We start from the raw sequence: 25,984 nt of genomic DNA, 5'->3' as shown, positions 1-25,984 counted from the left end.
GCTGGCCTCTCTGTGGACAGTATCACAGCGTAGTAGCACTAATAATGTGTTTGTGTGTGTGTCCAGGTATGGGCTGTTTCTGGGGAGCAGAGAGACTTTTCTGGCGGCTTTCTGGGGTCTTCTCCACACAAGTGGGCTACGCCGGCGGCTTTACACCCAATCCAAGCTATGAGGAGGTCTGCACAGGTACTACACATTAAAAAAAAAAATCTTGTATATTTGCAGCTTCTGTGCTTTGATTTATACTAACCTAATCATGCTACTTTCCTTGTGAGGAGGTGAAGGGGTGTTGGCAGGACATTTCTCAGTAAGATCAGTCAAGGTTCAAGAGACCAAAAAAAAAAAAATGAAAAGGAAAGGGAAAAAGATAAAGAAACCGAGTCGGAAAGGGTGTTTTAAGTACAGCGCTCTCATCCTCTCGCCTCCTTCCCTTCATCTGCAGTCAACTACTCAGAATGCACTGCTCCAGATGGGCTGCACCCCCTCGTCCCCACCCCCCCATGACCTACTTGTAAGGATTGGGCTCTGTACTGTGCTGTACTGCGGCGTTTTTGCCAACAGAGGTTACTGTGTATGAGACGCCATAAATGGGCTTCTTTCCCTAAGATTATGATTTAGTGAACAAGCGGTTTATACTTGAATTCTATGTATTTGCTATCAGGGACAGTGAAAATGTTTCGCTACCTGTTCGTGCCTCTAAATTTGTAACCTTCTGTTTACCTCATTGTGGGATTCAAGTAGATTGTGTAGGGTGTTTATATATAATTTAAATGAAGATGTCTAGGTTCTGTCTTACTCTGTGCCTCTCTTGTGTTTTAGGAGTCATGAGCTGTTAGTTTGGGGCTGCTTCATTTCTGAGGGCACATCATTGCAGGCAGGCATGGGGTCTAGGTGCAGGCACAGCATGGGGGACATGGAGAGGAGGGGAAAGATGCTTTGGACTTGACTGGCAGACTTTCTGAGCAGAGCCCTTCAAGGGATTGTATGTTTCCTATCTGTCTGCCTTCCAGTCTCTCTTTCTGTCAGCTCCCCAGCAACAAGATGGTCAGGATGGAGATGGAGACAGATGACAGAGAAAGAGAGATTGAGAGCTGCAGCATGTGAGGAAACTGGCAAAATAAACTTTTGAGGGGAAAGAAAATTTGAGTAAGGGGAAAAAAAGTGTGAGAAAGAAAGAATGGTTGCCTGTCCATCGGCTGAGAGAGTGCAGGCGTCGCTCCAGTGGCCATGACGGAGCAGAACACTGCGACGGCATGAGACCGAGGAGCTGTCAACACAGCCAGGGCAAGAAAGACAGCTGGACAGACAGACAGACAGACAGACGGGCAGAAAAGAAGGGTCTGATGGAACTGTCAGCAGAGCTGGGGAAGGATAGAAGGACAGGAAGATAGGTGGATGGTCTGACAGACAGAAATAAGAGAGGCTGAGGTGCAGTCAGACAGACAGACAAAACAGACAGCTGAGAGATGGAGAGAAGGAGATGTTATTATCAATCAGCATTTTGCAGTACAGAGTCAAGAACTGATGCTTTAATCTTAACCTTTTGTGCTTAAGCTCTGCAGTGCTGCATGGAGTTAAATCCAACAAGTCCTCAAAACATAATAACAAAATAGGGTGCTGATGTTGTCAGCATCTTTCAGATAACCTATATGATTGTTCCAAAAATACCTCATAAAAGTGTTTTCTGCTCTGCCAAAGTTCAGGCAACAAACTACTGGTGAAGGTCAGAAACTGTGTGGTCATACTTAAAGGAAAGAAACCAGCATTGATGTTGGTACAAGATGAGAGATAAACTGCGGTTTCCTTGAGTCCCACTTTGTTTACCCAGCCATCCACTGTGACCTCCCCCCCAGAGAAGATTTGCAATGGTCAAACAATACCACACAACTTCAGTCTTTGGCACTTTAACCAGATTTATACATGGCACAAGGGGTTAACTTGAGTCCTGCTGTAGATAACTATAGGTTTTGATTTATGGTTCAGATACTCCTTGATATCACTCTAAACTGGTATATCACACATGACTGAGCCAGAGCATGCTTTTAGTATACTCCCACACCAACTGTGTGTATGGATGTATTCCATGCGGTTGCTGTTTTTATGTTGTTTCAGTCACTGTGACACAGACTGGAGACAGTGGTGAGCAGAGGGTTTGCAGTGTAGATTGCTTTGCTATATGTGTGTTTCTGAAATGGAAAAGATAACTGTGGCTTTTTAACATGCTTCATGTTGTTTTCACTCTCATCCATCGCTACCGGCAACAGAAGTAGTAGAAAACACAACACGACTGATACCTGTAGCCCTCATAGCATGTGGTTACATTTTTGAGAAGCCGCATGTCAATTACAGCGTAGCTTCAGAGTCCTATAGCTGCCATAGATACATTGTAACCCCTTAATACAAAAGTATAAATCCAGCTTTAGAAGACATTCTTGTTACATCTGTCTGTTATATTGTTAGTGAAGCTCAGCTTATCTAACAGCAGAATATTGGAAAATCTGAGAAACCTAACCTCATGAAATCACTCATTACTGTTTTCAACAGCAGGAAATAATTAAACGAAAAAGGGGGCAACGGGGTGGCACGTTGATTTGGGAGGCTGTCGTCACCCAGAAGGCCATTCACTCTGCTGAAGTGTCCTCCAGCAAAACATTGAATCTCTTGCAGCTTTAGTGGTACTGGTCTGCATCACTTCTCAGCCTTTCACCCCCTTCAGTTGGGACAAGCGTGGAAAATCATGGAGCATGTTCACCTTTTTTTTCAGCAGGTCTTGACAGCTACTTTTGTTGCATTTGTATTTTCTGTTTGTACCACTAGAAGTGTCAAGTCTGTAACACAAGCAAAATATATGCAGTCCCATATGGTGAGAGACTGCGTGTGCATTAGTAAAAAAGACGCACAGTGATAAGATATAATATGTCCGTATATGTTGCTATTAAACAGAAAAAATTTGAGCAGCTCCAGCAAAGACTGACTATTTGTTGTTGTACACTCATGGGAACTGTTAATATCCACTGAGAAGCATGCCCGTACTTGATTTAGGTAACAACTGTTTAAACAGGTGAAGTCCTCTATGATCATTTGCCACTATATGGTCCTTTGGGTGTGTCATTTCGAGACAGAAAGTGGGTCTCGGGCCAGATGAATGAATTTGGCAGCCTTTCTCCTATTGTCTGCAATGCACCTGATGCATCTAACTGTGTGGGTATGCTTGTGTGTTTATAATGTATGTGTGTACACCTGCGCATGTGTCTGTGTAATGTGTGAACAAGAGTGGGGAATGGCTACTATTGATACAATCCTAAGCTAACACCTCTGTATTTACATTTAGCAAAGGTATGTTAGGATGAGGTGTGTGAGTGTACCTTTTCTGCTTTGAATGTGTGTGTGTGTGTGTCTGTGTGCATGCACCTGCATGCAAGACCTAAAGCAGCCCCCAGTTTGAGAATGCCTGCAGGCAGCTTGTTGAAGCTTTGGGGTCCTGGCAGCTGCAGACAGGAGCGAGCGTGTGTGTGTGTGTGTGTGTGTGTGTGTGTGTGTGTGCGTGCGTGCGTATGCGTGTGTGTGTGCTTTTGGCAACCTCCACCATAAGCTCCAACCTTTACTGTGCCTTCTCTCTCTCTCTATCTGCACCTCTCTCTGTCACTCTCTCCCTTTCTCTCCCATTGTGCCATAAGCAACAACATAGCTCTGTGTGGATTCAACCTGAATGTCTTCTACCCGTAGCACATGCTCTCAATGACTCGTACACACAGACACATTAGCATGCTGTTCATGAATTTTCTTTCCATACAGACTTCATTATGTTGATTTTGGTGTTAGTCAATTGTATTGGCCAGGATTTGTAAGTGAACAGTGTGTGTGTGTGTGTAGGGATAAGTCAAGCCGACGACATCAGTGAAACTTTGGTTTTCGTTAATGCAAGTTTTTAATTCTCCTTTAGGTCTGACAGGTCACACTGAGGTGGTGAGGGTGGTCTTCTCCCCTGAAGACATCAGCCTTGAGAAGCTGCTCAACCGCTTTTGGGAGAGCCACGATCCCACACAAGGTAGCAACACACACACACACACACACACACACACACGCCAACCCAAAAGTTGCCCTCAAATAAAACCTGTCCCAAGGGGCACGGGGTGTATTAGAGCAGAAGGATGATGCCCAGACGTGTGCCTGCGTGCACGTTGTGGTGGTGGTGGTTGGGGGATGTGGGGGTGGAGGAATTCTCATGGGTGTAAGTCAACGCCAGACTGTGTTAATGTGTCTGAGATCCAGCCATCCATGGAGAGAGACACCAGTGTGGTGCGTGTTCAATCCCCAACTGCAAAAAAACCCTCTCTATGTTCGAGCATGTGCATGGCATGTACTTTGTCCGACCTGAACCAGGTGAGGGATTTTTCCCTTTTGTCATTCACGCCACATGTGCGCTTCTGACTGATTCACTGATGATGCTAAATTTGTCCCTTTTTCTGGGTCAAAATTTTTTTGTTTTATTGTGTTCTCTGAGTTTCATAGGTGGGTTTATTCCCTCGACGGCAATTCTGAAGTTGTCAGTCACAAAACCTTTGCTGTGATGATGTGACACTTGCTGAACAGCATTATTTGGCTTGGCTCTGGTCCATATTCCTACACTACATACTCTATACAGATCAAATTTATGGCATTTGAATCCTGGTCTCCTCACCTCTCCTCTTTAATGACACACATCTCTTCTCCATCCATTTCTCAACGCTGACAAGAACCCCAACTCCCCAAAAACCCATTTCGCCATCTCTTTGAGCCTCTCGCTCTCTTGTTTTCTCTGCTCACTGGAGGAGGTGATGTAAGAACATTAATGCACTGGGAGGGCAAGGGGAGGGTGTGTGTGTGTGTGTGTGCGCCTGTGTATATGTGCGTGTGTGTGTGCATGCACGTGTGAGAGAGAAAGGACAGGCAAAGAGGTACTCTGCTCACTCATATTGAATGTAGGGAGGAGCATGACAAGTTGGGAAGAGATGGATCAAAGATTCATAGGCCCGACCTTCAGCTTTAAAACAGGCTCACGCACACACACACGCATACACACACATGCCACACACTCCGTGACTTTGCCCACGTCAGTTCTGTCATCTCTTTTACATCTGTCATGATTGCTCTCTCATACGCTGTGTGACCCGAATACACTATAATGTCAGCCATGTTTGTGCATCTTTGACAACTACCCAGCTAAATACATCATTCGTTCCTTCACATTTCACTTCACCCTCTCGGCTAGAGGTGGGTTTACAGCAGGAGGCAGGGGGAAGGAGAAACTATCGAGTGATGAGGTTCATCTGAGAACCGCAAGAATGCCAATCAGAAGAGATTCTTCTCCTCTTCGCCATAGCCAAGGGCAGAGACACCTCTTACTACGGGCAAAGGCACAGGCAGAGTCAAGCCGACACGCCACGGGGCAACGGCGCTGAGGCCAAAAGAGTAGTCATGCATTTCCCCTGACTCACTGCCTTGTCTCATCTCATGTTTTATTAATAGCATGCAGCTTATTGTGTATGCACTCCGCTAGTTTTTTTTTTCGTCACAGTTAAGACCAGGTGACATATTTCGAAATAACCGCTAACGCAAACATCCGGTTTTTTTTGCTGGACGTCTCACTCCCTGCCACTTCTCTCCTCTCTCCGATTCTGGGTTCACGTGTAGCAGAAATTCCTCTGATTTGACAAATGTGGCATGGAGAGGTGGAAGGGGGCCCGCTGGCTGTGCCTTCACGCATGCTTAAGCTCCAATTTATTCTGTCCACCTTAGAGCTGGGCTTAAAAGAGAATGGAGAAATTAAGGAAGTTCGCTCTTTTCCCTTTTAACTGTGCAAATTCACTCGAGATCATTGTATATGGAGACGAGCCCGGGAACATAATGAATTCCGTTTTTCTCCTGACACATATCAACACAGAGCCCATCCTGCTTTATATATACACTCTGTTGGAACCCATGCAGAACATGTATAGATGCATATTCACTTGCATGCAATACTTTCTTTTAATGTGTATGTGTGGGTGTGTATCTGCGAGTGTGTGTATGCACATATGTGTGTGTGTATATGTGTTTTGAGATCTGTGCCTCTCTGCTTTGCCTCAGTTCAAAAGGGTTTAGTCCCGACAACGTGATGTCAGGCTGCGTCAGCTCCACCAATCCTGGCCTGGATAGCAACATTAGCAGCCAATCAGAAACTCCCAGCAGCCTTTGCTGTGTGCCCTCTTTCCATATTCAGCAACACTAGTCTCAATCTGCTGGCTTCCCTGGGATGTTGCATAAAGACCCCCCATTCAACACGCTCCCATATTATAAGTTTCTTATGTCTGCATTACGACAACTCTTCAGTAACATTACTTTCTCATGTGAGTGTGTGGAAACGCTGGAACACAGGTGAACTCCACACTGTCAAAGTGGCACCCGCGTGTCAGGGGGTAATGGCATTTGTGTTTCATCGTGAGGGTTGAAAACACGATTTGATGTGTTTAGAATGATCACTGTTGAGACACAAACACATTGTGCTGTTCTGTCACACGCTGCAGATCAATTGCGCACACATTTTCATACGCGAGCATACTGTTCACTTCACATTATGCGTAAGTGCTCATTATGCCTACTCATTGGCAGCTTTGCTCCATTTGTGCATGGATGCAAATAAGCATAACACACACATACTGTACATGCAGAGGGTGCACACAGCTGCACCAGTGGCGTGTGAGTTTGTTCACTGTATGCTTCCTTAGAAGTCCGTAGGCCCCATTTTGCTCCTTCTATCTCTTGTCCCCTTAGATAGAGGAACCTTATCTAGCCACTTCTTTACCCTGCCAACCTGTCAATCCTTCTGTTTTTCTCTACTTGCCCCAAAGTCCCTTTATAGTCATATTTTTTTTGCTCCTTAACCTATTCAAACATAAGGTCATTCCCATTCCTCTTCTCCCATCTTTCAGTGATTTCTTATTCCTTTCTCTTTCGTCCTTCAGTACTTCCCCCATTCATTTTTTTCCAAATTCTTAATCAGTTTCCCGCTCTCCTACTGTCTGATCCCCCCCCCCCACCACCACCACCACCACCGCCACATCCAACTCACCCATCTCACCCATCTCACCTACACCCCCCCCCACCCCTGTCCCTTTTACAGCAAGCAGAGCAGAGGGGCGAGTGAGTGAGCAAACGGCCCGGAGCCCGTCAGCACATCCGCACAGCATGCTCAGAGAGTCGACCGCTCCCCGAGGCCATCCGCTCATCACACAAACACACTCGCATCCACTCACTCCTCTTTTATCTCTTAGTCACTCTCTCCTCCCAGCTTGCCCCCCTCCCCCCCAAAAATCTCTTCCTCCGTAACCCCCCACCCCCACCACCCCTTCATCTTAACAACCGAGGCTTCCCCCCCACCCCCACCTCCACTCCTCTTTGTTTCCTCCTCATCTCTTTTCCTCTGCCTTCCTTCCTCTTCCCTTGTTCCCTCTATCCTCCTCTATTTTTTGAGGCCATGCAGTATTTATGGTGTGGGCTGCTGATGCTGCGTCAGTGAACATGCGTACGCCGATAGACACAAAAACACAAATGCCCAGCTAAGATGGCGGACACGGCTGTCCTCATTTGATAACGTCTCCCCGTACATGCACACTCACCCTTTTAAGTAGGTAGATGTTGGTGGAGTCACTGAGTAGAGTTACAGATCTATTAAATGACTAAGTGCTATTCAAAAATCAGTGATGGTGTCCATCTTTATTCATTTGAGATTTTCTTTTTTGTTATTTTCTTAGATGCATTGCGTAGTCTCTGCATATAAAAATGGCTTATCACGTATGACACACAAATATAGGGTCAGATCACAAAATAGACATATATCAAGCTGTCAAATCTGCTAAGTCACACTAGTGGCAGTTACTCTCTGACAATTGAAATGAGCATGAATATTCCATTTATATAATATCTTCACCCCAGCTGGCTGCGACACACGCCAATTCCCTGTTGGGGTACCCCCACGTCCCCCCTGTGTCACCACAAACCTTAATTTAGGGGTGCCCCCTTCCATCTAAAGCCAAACCCCACAGGAGATGACCTTGACCCCTGACCTGTGACCTCTGCCACCCCCACACTTCTAACCCAACCCTTTCCGTCTCCCCTGGTTGGTTGAGAATGGCGTGCTCATTACCAGGTGTCATTTATTACACCCTCACACACGCTGACAGCCCTAATTTATGGAGATTGCAGCACGTGTGTGCACAGCATGGGGGTGGACATGTGTGTGTCCATTTGATTATGTTGAAGTTATAAGTCTTATAACTTATATGTCCTTTTTTTTATTAGTCATCTTGTATTCATAAGATATCATTTTTGTGCATTTGTTCATCTTGCATGCAAATAACTACTCTTGCATATAAGAAGTGGAACAATATGGGAGAAACAAAATAGAAACAAAAGAAGAGAAGAAAAGAAAATACTGATAAGGAAGAGAGAGAGAAAAAAGCAAATATTGTTACAGCTTCAAAAAAAATAAACCATTAGATCTCAACCTAGAGCCTCAGTTGCTGATTAGAGACAAAGACCTCAGCATCAGTGTTGTTTATAATAATGATTAACTAATGCAACACACATGCACACAGAGCTAAAACACTTGCAGCCTTAATTTCCAGTTATCAGAGTTGTCTTTTGAGTGTTGGGGAATTGAGTTGACATTTCACAAAATCAGATGAACTGTACTAAAAGATTTTTTTGCTCCAAAATAAGATGTGCAGCATTTGAAAAATCAATATCTTCTTACAAATATATTGCCTGCAGTGAAGTGAAACTGACTCTGGATTTCATTGTAAACAGAAAATTGAAGAAGTAATAGTAATATTATTGTTATTAAATTTGGACGAGTGTCTCTGTTTACTTTATTTTGAAATAAGTAAATAGAAATATGTAAATCTGATAAAAATTGAGCTCTCTGTTCCCAAAGCTGTGTTTTAGTTGTGAGAGCGAGGCTATGATGGAAATGTTCCACATATTATTTGTAGCATTTGCAGCTGCTGACCTGAACACTGTCTAATGTAAAGTTGTTGGGGTTTTTTTTCGTCATCATATCACAGATTTAAATCCGAGGAAACCAACTTATGTTCTCATCCGGACTGATTTGGGTGCAGCAGTAGAACAAGCTCTACTTGTTGGCTTTAGATGCAGCTAAAAATAAACAGCACAAGGGCCAGAGCCACAGTGCTCTGACAACATGCCCAGAACCATGAAGTGATCATGTTAGAGAGCACTGCTCCAGTAGAGAGAATAAAATTTAAGATAAGGAGAGAGATAAAACAGATTTTTAAAGGAGATGACAATAGTTACTGCAGTGATCTACATGATGTGCACGCACACCTTCAAGTCATGAATGCACACATGCACAGCTGCACACTACTATTGCTGAGGCACACACGGGTCCACTGTTGATTTAAGGATGCCTCCGTATGTGTAGTGTCACCATCTGACAGCCAGCAGAGCATCACTTTCTGTTTTGCCCTATATGTTTGCATATGTCACATATTCACTCCCCCTGTATATATTTATATATAAAGTGTGTGTGTATGTATGTGTGTGTGTGTGTGTGTGTGTGTTTGCACGTGCAGGCGAGTGTATGTGTGTACCCGCTGGGGATGCTCTCACCATCCCAACTCCGTACTCTGCCTCTGTCTCCAGCCCATCAGGAACGGCTTACATAAGAACAGGGCAAAAATAGCAGCTGAGAGAGGAGTGGAGGAGAGGGCTCTGCTGGCACGCACACAGTCGTAACGGGACCGCAGGGCACAGCACAACCCTTAGTACTATCACGCACACACACATACACACACAGAGGGAAGACTGCAGTTATCAGGCATTATACTTTTTTTTATTCATAGTGTACTTTTGTGACAGAATAGTAGAAATGACAATAGCTGGTCAGACCCCTTCAGCGTGAAAACCGCCAAATAATCCTCAGTGATGCTATGCCTGTGTCTCTAGAACTGAAGTCAGCATTGCATTAAATGACAGTGCAGGGAGTTGGATGTAGGGGGTAAGAATACAGGGGTAAAAGAGGAGGAAAAAAGAAACTACATTAGATTGTTCATTAGTGCTCACTCTGCTGCAGTCTAATTGGTTCACAGTGCCAAGTGCAATAATTCTGAATTCACTTCAAATGTTTTCAAACTCAGAAGGATGCAAAAAGTCACCAATTATGCAGAAACATTTCTTAATTGCGGACACTGACAATAGCTTGACTGCTGAAATGTTTATTTTTTCATCTCTGTAATTAAATGATTTTTTTTGTTGCCTCATTTGCAATCTTTTCTTGTTTTACATCTATTTGAGTGCTGACTGCCTTTCTGAAATGCAGAGGGAGTGAGAGAGCTGACAGATATGGAGGGGCAGGAGGGACAGTGCATAAGGAGGTGAAGAGGTTAGGCCTAATCTCACCTCTTACAGTTGTTAACGGATGAAGGATCGTTGTGTAAAAGACACCAGGGGAGACTAAGCGGGGGGTGGGAGCGCGTTAAAAGTGCGACACGCATCGGTACAGTGCCCTCGCTCTTTGCCGGCCTGTAATTTCTTCCTCTGTCTCTCTCCTCCCTCCTTTTCAGTTTTTCATAGCAGCCAACATCCCATTTAATCTGATTACCTTCTTACTGTTTCATCTCCCTTTTTTTTGTGTTTTTTTTGTTTGCGTGCAACTGAAAATCACAAGTCTCGCTACGCGCTGTGCGTGCCCACTCCTTCTTTCACCACACTTCAAACACACAAACATACATGCACATGGTGGATAGAGGAAGGGATGGATGCTGGAAGGAAATCAGTGAAGGGTGGAGTTGGGGGGGGGGGGGGCAGAAAGAAAACTGAGCAAGTACAAATTGCAGAAAGAAGGAGGGAAGGTGAAGTTGGAAGTGGGAGAAATAGCAGGCTTTTATCCCCAACAGCCAGCAGGGACAAGCTGAGTGGAGCCATTTTTTTCATGCAAGGGTAAACACTGGAAGAGATTTTACAGAGTTGCAAGAAATCTCAGCGGGTTTAAACACAACAAGCCCAAAAAGTGTATGCATGTACATTTGTGTACACAGGTTTGTGCATGAATGTCTGTTGGAGAGAGTACTCACTCCCTCCCCCCACCATCCCCCTTCCCACTCTGTCTGATTTTAGCTTCCATTTGTGTTGGAGGGGTAACTTTCAAATCTTCTGATTAAGGGAAGGGTGGGGGGGCAATTAATAAATATTTTTGGCTTTCGTGGGTATAGGTCAGTGACCCCAGAGAGGTGGTGTGCGTATGCATGTGTGCGTGTGTGTGACCCGTAGCCCCTCCCCTTCTGTCCACCCCCCATTACCCTCTGCTTTCAGAGGCAAGGCTCTCATGCATAATGCAGAGAGAACAGGGAGGCTCTCATTAATAATTACTGCCGCCTTTGATGGATGGAGAAAATAACGAAGGGGGCTGTTAAAAATGGAGAGAGCGAGAGAGAGAGATGGAGGCGGGAGGAAAGAACCAGAGTTTTTTGGGTGGTATTTGTTGCTGTTGTAATTCTTGTGAGGACTGAATGCTTATGGGGATGGATTTGGAGTTAGTATAATCAAAAGCTAGGCTGATGTTTTGGATGGTGTTAATATTTTGATTAGGAAGTAACTCCTCTTCTGATGGTGGAGGGAGCTCTGAAGATGAGACGAATCTTAATTGTCTTTGTGTTGGAAGCAGCTATTACCACTCAAGGGTTTTTGTCTCCTGACTTTTCTCTGATTTTCCATATCTTCAAGCCTTTCTTTGAGATGAAAAGCCTTTCCCGTCTTTATTTTTTTTTTTTTTTAGATATTAAAGGTGTACCCTTTTTGCAAGGTAGAAGATGAATTGATTGTTCTGCTATAAAATAGCTTTAATCAAATTACAGAAGTCAAACCATTAGTTTGATGATAAATAACAGGTTGCCTTCTTATAATTATTATGCATACTTTGTCATACATAATCTTGCACATGTATATGGAAGTGTAGCTGTGTGTGTGTGTATGTGTATATGGCTAGGTTGGTCAGAACCTCAGGGTCAGCAGGGAAGGTCAGAGGGAACAGCAAAGCTACAAGACCCCTGCCAGCCAGCCAATCAGAGTAAAGGCTCTGGTGGACAGCCAATGACAGAGAGGCTCGGTGGCCTTTGATGGAGGGGCCACCATTAGCCTCGTCACTGAACAACAGCGCTGGGGGCAAGATGGCCGACATCCAGCAATGCAGAGATGGAGGACAGAGATGGATGCAGAGACAGAGGGAGAAAAATGAGAGTGGATTGACAGTAGACGGAAAAATAATCAGAAAAAAATGGAAAGATGTTAAATGAGGAAATATGTGTTTATGAAACAGTAGAATATGAAATCAGGGATGTTTTTATCCACGCTAGCGGCATAGCTCTAGGGACGGCACTGGTAGTCTGTAAGTCGGTTTGATCCTGACTGAAATTTCTCAACAACTTTTGGATGGGTTGTCATGAAATTTGGTAAACACATTCATGTCCGCCTCATGATGAATTGTAACAGTATCACCAGGACAAAACAGATTCAGTACTTGTGCTTCAGTGACCTGCAAACTAACAACGTTCCCATCAACCTCAACTCTACTTTGTTTGGTCGTAATTAGGAAACATTACCACGCTAACATGATATACTAAGTTGGTGACAGTGATAAACATTATTCTTGTTGAAGAGAGCACCAGTTGAGATGGAAAGGTTTTGTGAAAGGTTAAGAATGGAGGGAACAAGAAAAGAAAGAGATCGGCCATTTTGACTGTAAACTATCTGCAAAGTTCTTTCTTTAGTTTTTCTCTTCAAAGCTCTTCTTGGAAAAGTTGAAATATAAAACTCATTGCATTTTTAATAGAAAGGGAATGCTCAGCATGAACTTGAACAGATCCTAATGATATGCAAACATTTTGTTCAACAGGGTAATCACCACAACACACATTTTTGTCATATTTGAACCACACAAGCATTTGATATATGTTTGAAGATATTTTCAGTGAAGCAAATTCTCTGAGGCAGCAACATTAGTTATAGTGAGTTTATTCAGTGTGTGTCATAGAGCAGGCGACGTCTGCTTGTCTGCTCTGATTTGAATGAAGACCAGATGAATACTTCTAGCCATTTTATCTGAACAGACTGTGTCACAGATAGGTTGTGACACTCAATGATGCAAGGTAACATTTAATCAAAAGAGAACAAGATATGCAGATCACTGTGTCAGGGAGGTGTCAGCATCTTGTGGCTCCAGCTTGTCTGCACATTCAGTAAAAATCAGTTTTCTCCCATATACATGAGATATTAACAGATGTAACTTACAGTATGTTGTTTGACAAAATGTGAACAACTTTATCTCCTGAAGCAATTATTACACAACAGAGTTTAGAGAGGAAATTTTTATTAAAACTTTAAAGCTCAGCCCATTTTTTAGGTTTTACAACCATTTCCAGCCCTAGCAGCCAGCTCGTCTCAGCAACATAAGCTCTCACAACTCCACTGCACACAACCTGCCAAGCAAACATCAGGTGGACAAAGTCAGAAACTATCTCCTGAATGTAGTGGAGAATTTAGCAGCTGAAAGGCCTGTTATATCCCTCAGGAGTTGGTGGAGAGCAAAACGGAGCTAAAAGGAGAGTGAATGATGGACTCATATTTGTCGAACAGACACAGACACAACTCCAAACAAATGCTAATGTATCTAATGTGGCTGCATGTCTGATGTGTAAATAGGCAACTATTTGCCAACATCTTTATAAGGAGCTAACGCAGCGTGTAGTTTGCAGCTCATTTCACTACCGTCAAGTGGCCAAAAGAACTAATTAAAAAAAGTTATTTGAAAAACGGAAAAGAAATGGACATGACAACAAGACAAATACATCAACTGTGACATGACAAATACACTGCATGCAATAAGGTTCAGAGTTCAGAGTTCCTCCACTGAGTTTTGACCATCTTAAGTGAAAGTGTCAGGAAAGAGGGGATGTCCGTTGTTCAGATGAACTAAGCTGCTATCACTGTCAGCAAGCTGAAAGGCAAAGCCGTAAAAGCCTCAAAGAAGAACACAAATGTGCCACTCGCCCCGGCCTTGTGACAGAAGGCCAAAGATTGAGAAAGACAAGAGTTTAGAAACGCAGAGAAGAATGAAACCTCCTCAGAAACAATAAGCAACAAAGGCTGAGTGGGAGAGACGGTGAGAGATGTAGACAGAGAGGAGGCTGCCGTAGGGATGTCCATGGATGCCAGAGCTGCTCAGAATCTGAAAAGCATGGCAGTGATGGCAGCTGTTTGGCCTCCCAATCAAGGTACACTAGGCCTGGGCCTCCTCCAAACACACTGACGTAAAGCTGATGAAAATTTTGACAGTGCCACATAGATGACAAAAAAGACGAAGAGAATGCACCCACCTACATGAGCCCATACACCTACACACAGCAGGACCTCCTTAATGAAAGCCTGAATCTGCTGTGATCTTTGAATTCATTTAGCTTCATGAATTCAAGATGCAGGATGATGACATAATTATGAAAACCTTTTTCATGCAAATGACAGTGTGTCTGCGTTGATTGCAGTACTTATGCTTATTTAAGGGGCGTCATGTTTTCCCTTTGTGTGTGTGTGTGTTTTTACGCAGGTATGAGGCAGCACAATGACCACGGTACTCAGTATCGTTCAGCCATTTACACATCCAGCCCCACTCAACAGGAGCTTGCGCTGAAGAGCAAAGTGGCCTTCCAGCAGGTATAATGCCCGCACACACATCACAAGGTTTCGTTATAACATTTACTCAAGCATGGAGTTACATATAACCAAACCATGTGTGAAGTAAGGCAGTAGTGGCAGAGCATGTGTTGAATAAGTGTTAAAAAATGGGAATGCTGATTCATATATTTTCTGCCCAGTGCCCCTGTCAAAGGATACAGTCATGTGCTTTGATTTCCGTTTCATCACATTAACACCAAAAGGAGAATCAAAATAGTGAAGAAAATATCAGATAACTTTTTTAGCCGTTAAGTGGCTGAGCTGTAGCGTGGAGTTGTCCCAGTTATTTGAATAACAAGTAAAAACCTCTGGAGTGGTGACCTCTTGGAGCTTGATGCTGTTTAGTTAAGCAAAGCCACCTCTGTTTAGTTGATCCCCATCTACATCTAATAGGTGACACCCTCTTTTTTTAAACTGAAAGAGAGGAAAAGAGTCAATAGGTCATCGAAAGTCATTTCAAAATCTCTCCCTTTCAGTGGGGCACGCGTCCCCCTTTTGTTCTCTCAATCCATCTGTCTCTCCCTCCCTCCATCTATCCGTTGATCCCCCCATCGGTTTGGTTTGTTCGCCTCTTACCTCTCTCTAAAAGGTATTCATGGACAAGATGGCAGGGGGGAGCAAATTATAATCGTCATGGTTACTTAAGACACTGGGGGTCAGCAGTCATAGGCCATGGGGCTGTTATGTTGCCAGGACAACAACCTCCCAACCTTGGCCTTGGCCTGGGGTCAGAGGTGAGAGAGGAGTGACAGCTGGGACCAGGAAGGTGGGGGAGGAAAGCAGGAAAAGAAAAAAAAAATGAGGCAATCAGATCAGAGGGCCATCAACTGACAGCGACCCCACACACATAACACACATACACACCTCTGTATAGAATAGAATAGAATAGAATAGAGAAGGCTTTATTGTCGTTGTACAGTAGAGTACAACAACATTGTTTGTGCTTCACACATTCAAACAGTGCATTGTAGAAAATTTCCACCCATACACTCTCACAGTGTAGAGCCACAACTGGCATGGAACAGCGGCAAGAGGAGTAAAACAGTCATTATTTGTACATATATGCATCCCAAAGCATGATGGGATCTGCAGGGCCAAAATATATTAATCACAAAAAGAGATAAGAAAAATAACTTTTGAGTAACAAAGGTCATTCTTGACCTTGAAAACAGCAGTTACAGCAGTTTATAGTCTCACCTCAACATCCTAGGTTTTCAGTGTTTTTGATCTTTCTCATCCATCTTGTCTTAAAAGTTGAGTTTCAAAGTTTTGTCCTGACCTTGGAAACAACAGTCGGCTAAATCATTTAACTGCTAATGGTATAATAATGTTGTTTGATGTTTATTACAATATAATAACAATAATTTAATGAACTTTAAACTCAGCTTTTGAGACAATGTGTCTCCTTGACAACTTAGCAAAATCTACTGATGAAGATCACGTGATATGACCAAAATTGCCAGAACAGCAACTAAATGGACCTTGAGTGTTTTTTACACTGTCAATACTTGGACAGAATAAGACTGTGCACTAAACAGTGTCCCATCACTGTGGTTCTTTTATTTACAAATGTTCAAAAAATTTCATGAAAAGGTTTATTATAAAAACCTGTACATACAATACCTGATTTCTGAGCTGTCTAACTTATTCTGAAAATAGCCATGTAATGATATTAAATCACTGTGTCCTTAAGCCTGTAAATAAACAGAATGAAAACCAAACAAAAACAAGAAAACAGTGTAGGGCTCACTTGAGTTAATATTACAACAAAAAAGGCTGCAGATACTCACAAAACACACATATTTATAAACATCCATAGGAGAAACAGCACTCAGACTATTCCCTCCTTCTCTCTCCTCACCAACACTGCTGACACCACCGATCTGTCAGCCACTTCAGTGGCACCCCAGTTTCATCTGAGGGCCACTGGGACACATATCTTCTCAAAGCAGCTGACACGCTCTGAACCAAAATGGCAGCTTCCTGCCCTGAAATGGCTGCCTTGCCGCATTGATGCTGAGTCTCAAGAACGCCTGGCTTGAAAATGGCATCTCTACCGAGGAAGGGCTTGCTCTGTGTGTGTGTGTGTGTGTGTGTGTGTGTCTGTGCGTGAGGATGCTGTGTGTGTGTGTGTGTGTGTGTGTGTCTGTGCGTGAGGATGCGTGTGTGTGTGTGTGTGTGTGTGTGTGTGTGTGTGTGTGTGAGTGTGAGTGTGAGTGTGTGTTATATCCTAAAAGGCCAATGTTCTCTATTGGGAGAAGTGAGTTCATGTTCGGTAGAGTGACAAGAAAGAGTGGGTGGAGGCGATCTAAGACGACCAGAGATAAGACAGGCATCACAAAATCCAGATTCCACCCCACTGCCAGCCATGACTCACACACACTCACATGTAGCACAGAAACACACACACACACACAGACATACATTTGGCACATACACGCACAGCCCAATGAATAATTAACCCATACGAAGAGTCTCTTCTGCAGGGCTTTCAGTTTCTTAACTTCAGCATTGCAAGGGGTGGGGTGGGGTGGGGGGTGGGGAGTTAGGGGGGAGTAGGAGAGTGAGGCAGAAAAGCTTGTTTAAGCGCGAGAGCAGAGAGGGGGAGGAGAGGGAGAGGGGAGAGGAGAAGGGGGTTCTCTATAATGAAATTTGAAATTTGCAGAACATCAAAGGCTTCTGTAGCCAAGCCGCTGTGGCAGCAGAGCAGAGAGGAGGAGTGCATCTCTTTCTCTCCCTCTGTCTCCCCCGTCTCTCACTCTCTCTTTCCCCTTCTCTCTTTCCCTCTATCCCTCCCTTTCTGCTAAAATGTGTCTCCCCAGAGCTGGGTGAGGGGGGTGGGTGAGTGAAGGGTGAGAGAGAGAAGGGATGGGAAGAGTTGATTAGGAGGAGAGCGCAGGGTGGGGGTGGGTCAGAGATGGGTTAGGGTTTGGAGGGAAATGTGGAAGAGCAGGGGTTCTATATGAGAGTGTGTGTGTGTGTGAGAGAGAGAGAGAGAGCAAGAGAGAGGAGACAGTGTGTGTGTGTGTGTGCGCACGCAAATGTATGAACAATAGGTTTTATCAAGCCAGCATGAATATTGCGTGCGCGTGGCGCGTGCACATGCGTGCGTGTAGGGCCTTGGAGGGGTGAGTGTGCCCTCTGATAAGGCATCCTAACTTAATGAGCTTGAAAGGGAGGTGGAGGGGGGTGGGGCACATGGGTTCGGATGATGGGTGGAAAAAAAAAAAGCAAGGGGGATCGTTTGGGGCTAGAAGTCTTGAGGAGAAGCCCGGGGGTTGTTAAAAGGGGGCACAACATCAGCAGGTTTCATAATCGGGCTTCATGTCACACAAGCCCACGTTTTTGGAAAGTATTCAAAAGTCAGATTTACCCTCCCAACTATTCCACAGCTCTCACATTTTATAGTCTGTCTGGGCTTGACAGGAAAATCTTAAAATACTTTTGCTGCATGCTGAAGTTATCGATAACGAGACATCTTGCTTATGTGGCTCTGAAACAGTATCGGCTTAGATAAAAGAGAATAATAAAAATTGTTACTGGTTTAATGTTCACAAAAAAAACTTTTTTTTAATCGCCAGAAGGTAAATGCCCATCTTTCAGTGAGATGTGGTCGAGCGCATCGCAGCCAAAATGATAAAAGACGATCAGTTTTCACAAAAATGCAAGGGCTGATCTTCTGCGTTTTTCGGTCTTCAGATGTTGAGCTACTTGTTGTCTGCCCTGGAAAAAAAAGAGAAACAAAAAAAAAAAAAACGTAGGAGCACGCACCGCCTCGCTCTGAGACTGAAGTGCGTGCATCCTCTCTCCCTCTCAAAATGTAGGAGTGATGGCTTCCTCGCTCACAAAATGTAGGCGCGCTCGCTGAAGATTAGAGCCCAGCTAAAATGGATGCCTGACCCGCGCTGAGAGAGAGAAAGAGAGATGAACAGAGCAGGGCAGGGGAAAAAAAACTCTTCATCCGCTGTGCATAGATAGACATGCAGAGGGAATAGACATCCTTTAGCTCACACACACTTACACGCACACACACAGTTGCAGTGATGTACATGACTGTTTTACATATATGGCATTTTACAGAACCTCATGGGAACAAGAAGCATAATGTACTTCTCTCTCAGACTGTTCTGTTTATGTTTTTTTTACTGCCTCACAGTCTGTTTTCATTCTGTCAGTCTCTCTATAATCTCCCATGCTCCTCTCCTTCTTTACTTCACTCCCTCTCTCCCTGCGTGTCTCTGCACCATCTCTGTGTCTCTTTCTCTCTCTGTCTGTCTTTCTCCTTCATCCTCTCTCCATCACCCCCCCGAGGTCATTGGGGGCAAGCGTGGTGCAGCAGACTAGTCGATAAGTATCATGTCAGGCTATTTCATGTGTTTTCAGGCAGAGTCACAGTCTATCTATTGCCAGCGTTGTTCCACGGAGCAGCTTTGCTGTCTGCAGTACTCCAAGTGTATTTACATTTTTAAGATGTTGAAGGGCTTTTTGTGCACCAGTGTTCAGGTGTGCAGCTGCAGTGAACGAAAAAGATCGAGTATCCGTATTAATGCATAAACCATTTGTTGTCTTTAGTCTTTAAATTCAGAATTGCTGCGGTGGAAAGCAAGTGCTCTATTTCAGTACAATTTTGAGGTGCTTGTACTTAACTGTTTTTATTGTGTTCTATTTTATACTCTTTTTCCTCTACATTTCATAGAGGATCTTGCATTTTACTGCATTTTTTTAACAACTGTAGCCATTTGTTACTCAAAAAACTCTATATTTTACATACAAAACTTATGATAAACTCATTATATTAATATTCAATATTATAGCTCAAACTACCAACAGTACATGAAGCAGTTAAAATTAGTTCATCGAGATTAGCAGCAACATTAAAATGCTGCATATGCAGCAGTGTGTCAGTAATAATAATCCTTGATAATCCAGAAATATAAAACATAAGAGCACTTTCACTTTTGATACTTAAGTGCAGGTAAATAACATTAGAGTAACAGATTTTTTTTCCTGTTTATCTTCTATCATTACGATTGCAATATAGATAGATAGGAAACACAGGGAAAGAGGGAGGGGTTGATGACATGCAACAAAGGTCCTCAACCAAAATTAAATCTGGAAAGTTGCGGTTATGCGGTATATCAGCAGGACCCTCCTGTAATGGATTATTGTTTACAATGTTATTGTTACTTCCCAGTGCTCCAGCCACCACTGCTGAATTACTGTACCTTCTCTATAAACCGTGAACAACATGCTTCGACAGATCAGTACTAAATGAAATTATGGTCATGCCAATTAAGCAAATTTGAAATCAAGACTGAGATGAGGACACTGAGAAAAAAGACATGCAACAATAGAGGTGTGGAGAAATGGCAACTGGTAAACCATTCACCAGTAACAAGAGTGGACTATGGGATGATTACATAAATCACAGAATTGAGGTCATATCCCTCCTCAAATGTCTTCACCATGAGTCATCGGATGTCACAAACTCTATGTCAATGCGCGTCTCTTCCCCACCACTCTGCAGCCGTAGGCCTTCTGAGGGAAAACGACAGAGAGAAACAAGACAGTGGGGTAAGGAGGAAGAGAAGGAGCGAGTACATTTTCCTCCTCCTTCTCCTCCTCCTCCTCCTCCGCCTCATCTTCTTCCTCCACCATCTCCACCCTCTCTCAGGGTGTCACGTCCTATTTGTGTCCCGGGGCCGTCTCTCTGGCGATGGTGATGGCGAGAGGGGCTCTCTCGCTTGGCTGGATAGCAGGGAGGACTTGGTAGCACGAAGCGATGGTCTGTGCTCACATGGGGGAGAGAGAGAAAGAGAAAGAGAGAGAGAGAATCAGAAATGGAGGATGGAGAGAGTCAGAAAGGAGGAGAGGGAGAGAGAGAGAGATTCACCCGTTCAGCCATGTCTTTGACAGGGGAGTCTTTCCGACAGGCGTGAAGAAAGGAAGGGCTGACTGGGCTGAGTGAGCTCAACCCTGGACACACACACACAAACATGTTTTTGTCACTTAGGAGGACATTGCATTGATTTATATTTATTCCCCCATGATTTAACCCAATGTTACAACCTAATCCTAACCATAACCATAACCATTCCCTTAACCAAAACCTTTTACCTAACCCTAAAATGTAATGGTTTACCTTGAAGGGATCAGCTTTTGTCTCTAAATAAGACGCGAGTCCCCATAAGGTGGCTTTTTGTGACCCCACAAATTGAGTAATACATATACACACACAAACACACGGCGACCTATTCTTAACGTTTCCCTTTGTTTCAGTCTGTTTTCACTCATACATATACAGTGTATACACATTTCTCTCTCTATGTAGCCATCATTTGAACATCATCATCAAAATGCTCAACTGGAGGACATCTATTTCACTTTTCCTCTCTGGAATTTTCTCTACTCCATCTTTACCATTTTTACCCTCCACATTCTTCCCTCCATTCCTCTGCTGCTGCTGCAGTGAGAGAGAGAGAGAGAGAGAGAGAGAAAGCGAAGCCACATAAGGTTATACACAGTGGCGTGACGCCATGCATTCTGATTTATAGATCTAAAATGGCTGCCGTGTTGTGACTGCTGTAGAGCTGGATGGAGAGTGAGGGAGTGGTGCGGGGGTGTATGTTTGCTCGGAATAGCAGACCTTTTCTTGGACGTTGTGTTCTCCTCACATGAAGCATCCTCTGCCCTGGAGGGTTCACTACTACAGTGGTTTGGTGGTGATGACTGATTAATTAGGCCACAATGTACAAAAGCTCCATGCTCGTGTCAGCTGGTTTACTACAATGCTGTCGGATATAGGCAGGGGAAATGGGTTTTCTCTGAATGCATACTCTGTGCATTTGAAAGGTAAATATGTCTGTGCTTGTGATGCTGCTCAAGCTCCATGTTGGGAGCTGGGTTGTGCTGTAGTTTGGTTTGTGGACACTGGGTCCTTCCTGCAGGGAGATTAGAGCCCTCACATTGTAGCGGCAGCCACTGAGGACTTAGAGGTCAGCTGCTGCCTCAGCCTCTCTGTGGGGTGCGGAGCTTTGATTTACTGACTCCACTGCATCACCTCCAGCAAACACACACACACTCAAATACACACACACACACAGCTAGTACCACACTGCCTCCATGTGGACAAAACTACACACTACCCTGCTGCCCTTCACTGACATTACTTCCTCTTAGAAATTAGCGGTGATACATTTTCAGATAAATCATCTCCCCCTTACTTGCACAATTCCAGCTGACCTATTTAATAGAGGTAAAGACTGGAACCAGTCTGTTCTGACCAAAATAATTCATTTCCATGCTTTAGTTAGGTAGCTCAGTTCCAGCAACAGCATAAGATGTGTGAACAAGACATGTGGGCTGTACCTTCTCTCTGGCATGTATTTTGCTTGGCTTAGTTAATTTCAGGAGCGGGAAACAGCCGATCTTCTCTGAACTCCCACATAAAATTCGAAGAATGGGAAATTTCACAACAAATGCTTATATAGGCAGACCGGTGGCTAAACAAACCGGAAACACCTAAATAAATGAGTTGAATAGAGTTATAATGAGTATATAATAATGAGTTATAATTGAGGTGCGTGATACGATAAGATTTTACACAAATAATACATAATACATAGTACATTATACATTTGGAGGGTATTTTCTAGACTCAGCATGTATAAATGTGACTACTTTCAGATGAGTAAATAAAGGTTTCAGTATACCTGACTTTATTCCTGACAGTGTAGAAAGGTATTTCAACAGGCACATTCTAAAACAGGGTTACGTTGGTGTCACTCATCAGGGGACGAGAGGTCAGTGAATGCTTTGAGTATGAAAAAGATGTCAGTCATTCATATCATTCAAAGTTATGTAAACCAGTCACTAGATCTCAGCCCAAATAAACACCTGTGGGAGATTTTGAACCAATATGTTACAAAGAGCTCTCCACCATCATCGAAACCAAGTGAGGGTTTATCACTTGGTGAAAGGTGTTCATCAGTCCAGTAGCGTTTCAAAGAATTTATATGTGCCTGTTAGTGAACTCGAGGCTTGTGGTGGTTCATTTCATCAGTAAGGGACCTCTATGTTTGTTTTTCATCTAATTTGTCACCCTTTATGTATATTCTTTCCTCAATCCTTGATGATTTTTTCTGTTTTTGGCCACTTGGTGGCAGCAAAACAACCCATGAACACAATATTGTACCATCCTATAAAGTTACTAACACATCAGCAAGGCCTTGGCTGCTTGGATCAATAGAGTCATCTTTATAAATTATCACAGCTTATCCCCTGAACACAACTGCCTGCTTCTGTTGGAAACAAGGTTTGAGAAGAGTGAGAGAGGACTAAAACAGTAATGATGTGTTCCACAAAGCTGAAACAATGAGCAACAATTGATTGCAAAGTCAGATATTTGTTGGATAACTCTCTGCAATTTTATCATTACAAGCAATACCTTTTACATTAGGCATCATTTGAGTGTTTGTCTATGTAAATACATTGATTGACAGCTTTAAAATGACAGCTATATCCTGGAACCCTTGCCTGCTCGCAGTCATTTTTCCTGTCTTACAAAATTGTCCACATGGAACCCATTGTAAACTCTGTGAACTCAAGCTGGCTACAGCTTCCATAAAGGAGCAAGCTACAAACTTTAACAGGCAATTTTCAAGTTGTTCCACCTTAAGAAAAATTAGGTCCCTTTCTTTAAATGCTCCCAACAGCATCCATGGCTGTATCATGCAGAGAGGCAGGATGTATGCTGAAGCTGATAAGAACAGGTTGAGTCTGGATTGAATACATTCAGCTTCTGTATCATGCTGCTTGCTGAACCTTGCCAATTGACGCCTCCACAAAGCAAAGCTCCTCAGTGCTGCACACTGTTTTAAGGTGTAGTGTGCTACATGCAAGGTACTTGTTGCCCACAGAGGGTCCCAGCGCACCTAGAACTTGTTGTTTTGTCAGCTCTCTGGAGCACTGATCTAGAGAGGACTGAGCGCTTGTATTATTAGACAGAGAAAACCACTCAGCACAGCAGGTATACCTTTGATATATCTGTCAGAGGTGTTTAGTGTGTGTATGTGTGTCTGTGTGAGCGAGTGTGCTTTTTTAGTGCGTTTGAAGCCTTCTCTCAAGGTGTTTAGAAAAGTGTAAGTGTGAAAGTGTCTTAAGGAGTTCTCAAAGAGAGCGGATACTCTTTGATGCTTTGTCCCACAGAGAGAGCCACAGAGGCAAGCTGCACTACAAAGATAAAAAGATGTTCCTTTCTTCTGTCACTCAATCACCCTGCTTTCTAGTTGAGGAGCAGAAACTCTTTACTGTATTAGTAAAAGGTATTGAAAGTTCACATCCAATACACTACAGAATAAAACAATCATTTAAGAGGCGTGCTCATTTTTAGGAAGTTATGGCAATCAGAGAAAGTAGAGCTGAATCTATGTCATGACTTCAATGATGGGAACAGGTTGCAGAATCTGAATACATGAAGATGCTGGATACTAGGAATATTTTCCTCACAGATAGATTTGTGTTAGTGATTATAACCTTGAATATTACTTTAACTTAAGAGGGCTTAGAGGGCTTTAACTCTATTATTATTAGCACAGAATGGTATAAAAAAGAAAAGGGTGCAGATTTCTAGAGAAACATTTTTCCATGTTGATTTAGTCAGAATTAGTCTGACTGGTTAATAATCTGATTTTTTTTTTTTTTTTTAGTACAGTATATGCACTGTAGAATGTTTCCTGTTTCATCAACATAAACAAATGGTTCTTTTTTCCTACTTGTCACTTCAATTTGGAACAACTGGATAGTCATTCTTTTTGATTTATGTGTATATTCTTACCACTAGGAGTTGGATAAAAAAGGCTATGGTGCTATCACAACTGAGATCCTGGAGGGGCAGCAGTTTTACTACGCTGAGGACTACCACCAGCAGTACCTGAAGAAGGTACCCAAAGGCTACTGTGGTCTCAAAGGCACTGGCATCTCCTGTCCCCTTGGAGCCAACAAGGACGAACTGTGAGGATCTGCAGTGAGAAAGACAAGGGTCAGTTGAGGATTTTGTAAACATACATGTCATCATTTACTGTTCTTAATCTTTTATCTTCTTTTTAAAACTATCTGATACACTTCAAATATATATTTTCAGTGTATCTGTTAGTATTTTTAACCCTAAACTATATTAATCAAATATCATATTAATCAAAGCCTCAGGGAATTTTCTGGTCAAAGCTTCAATAAGTCTTTGCTTCCTGTAAGTTATGTAGAATACATACAGTTTTGTAGTGGGGCTGGAGGAACCTTTTTTAAAAGAAGAAAGCAATTCAAAGCGATTTGTGTGATATAAAATATATTAGCAATATTTAAAAGAATGATAAAATGAGGTAAATGAAAAAAATGCTAGAATTAAGTTGAATTGCAGTAGCACTTAGCTGCCATAGGGTGGCGACGTTTCTCAAAAAAATAGCAGCTCCAACAGAATGGTTTTTTTTTTTTATGTGACCTATTGTAGCAAAGAAACCATGTGAAATCATTGTCTTCCACAGTTGGTTGATTGGAAGAAAAATCAATGGTTTTCATGTCCATTTTAAAGCCAGAACACTGTGACGGAGCTCACTGTTCACTGACTAGTGTCAGAGTAACAGTTCTTAAGATTTCTTAAATGCAGACTTTACTGTGATCATATGAATTTATTAAGTAGCTTAGTAAAAGGAAAATACATTAATACCAGCTTGACTTTAATGCAGTCTCTTTTTTCATTTTACTATAAATAAGTCATGTGCATGAATTTCCTTCAGTCAAAACAGACTGAAAACATTTTATTACTGCCTCACATTGGAAATAATAAAATATATTCTCTCTTTAACATCTGTTTACATACCATCCACGTGTTTGTGTATGTGTGTGTCAGCGAGTGCTCATGCGTGCATGTGTCTGCCCATGCAGCTATATATATATATGTACAGGATATATTAAAGATAAACCACTGCTTAGTTTATTTGTCCCCTTTTCTGCCCCACTTGAGAAGGGACCCACCAACGAGGGACAAATGGATATGACTCACTGTGACACACAGATACACATTCAGAGACTACTCATTCTGAATCGCAGAATGAGACACTTGAGGCACTCATGTATGCAATATGATACACACTTTGCTTAAACTCTCACTCCACTCCCCCCACCCAAACCCATAATTATGAATAAAAGTCCTACTTTACATCATATA

The 25,984-nt window shown here is 43.0% G+C and overlaps 1 protein-coding gene across 2 annotated transcripts in view; it reads left to right on the top strand.

Moving 5' to 3' along the window:
• Positions 1–25,621, top strand: part of msrab (methionine sulfoxide reductase Ab) — a 34,177-nt gene extending 8,556 nt beyond the window's left edge. For both annotated transcript variants that reach the window (XM_018663735.2, XM_018663732.1), the window contains exons 3-6: positions 67–186; positions 3,944–4,048; positions 14,636–14,742; positions 24,605–25,621. In XM_018663735.2, the coding sequence (XP_018519251.1) occupies positions 67–186; positions 3,944–4,048; positions 14,636–14,742; positions 24,605–24,778 (506 nt within the window). In that variant the 3' untranslated portion in view covers positions 24,779–25,621. The remainder of the gene's footprint in view (positions 1–66; positions 187–3,943; positions 4,049–14,635; positions 14,743–24,604) is intronic.
• Positions 25,622–25,984: the final 363 nt, after the last annotated feature.

Source organism: Lates calcarifer, linkage group LG19 (assembly GCF_001640805.2).
Source record: "Lates calcarifer isolate ASB-BC8 linkage group LG19, TLL_Latcal_v3, whole genome shotgun sequence".
NCBI lineage: Eukaryota > Metazoa > Chordata > Actinopteri > Centropomidae > Lates > Lates calcarifer.
The sequence above is the reverse complement of the archived record's forward strand: the minus strand, read 5'-3'. Positions and strand labels throughout refer to the sequence as shown.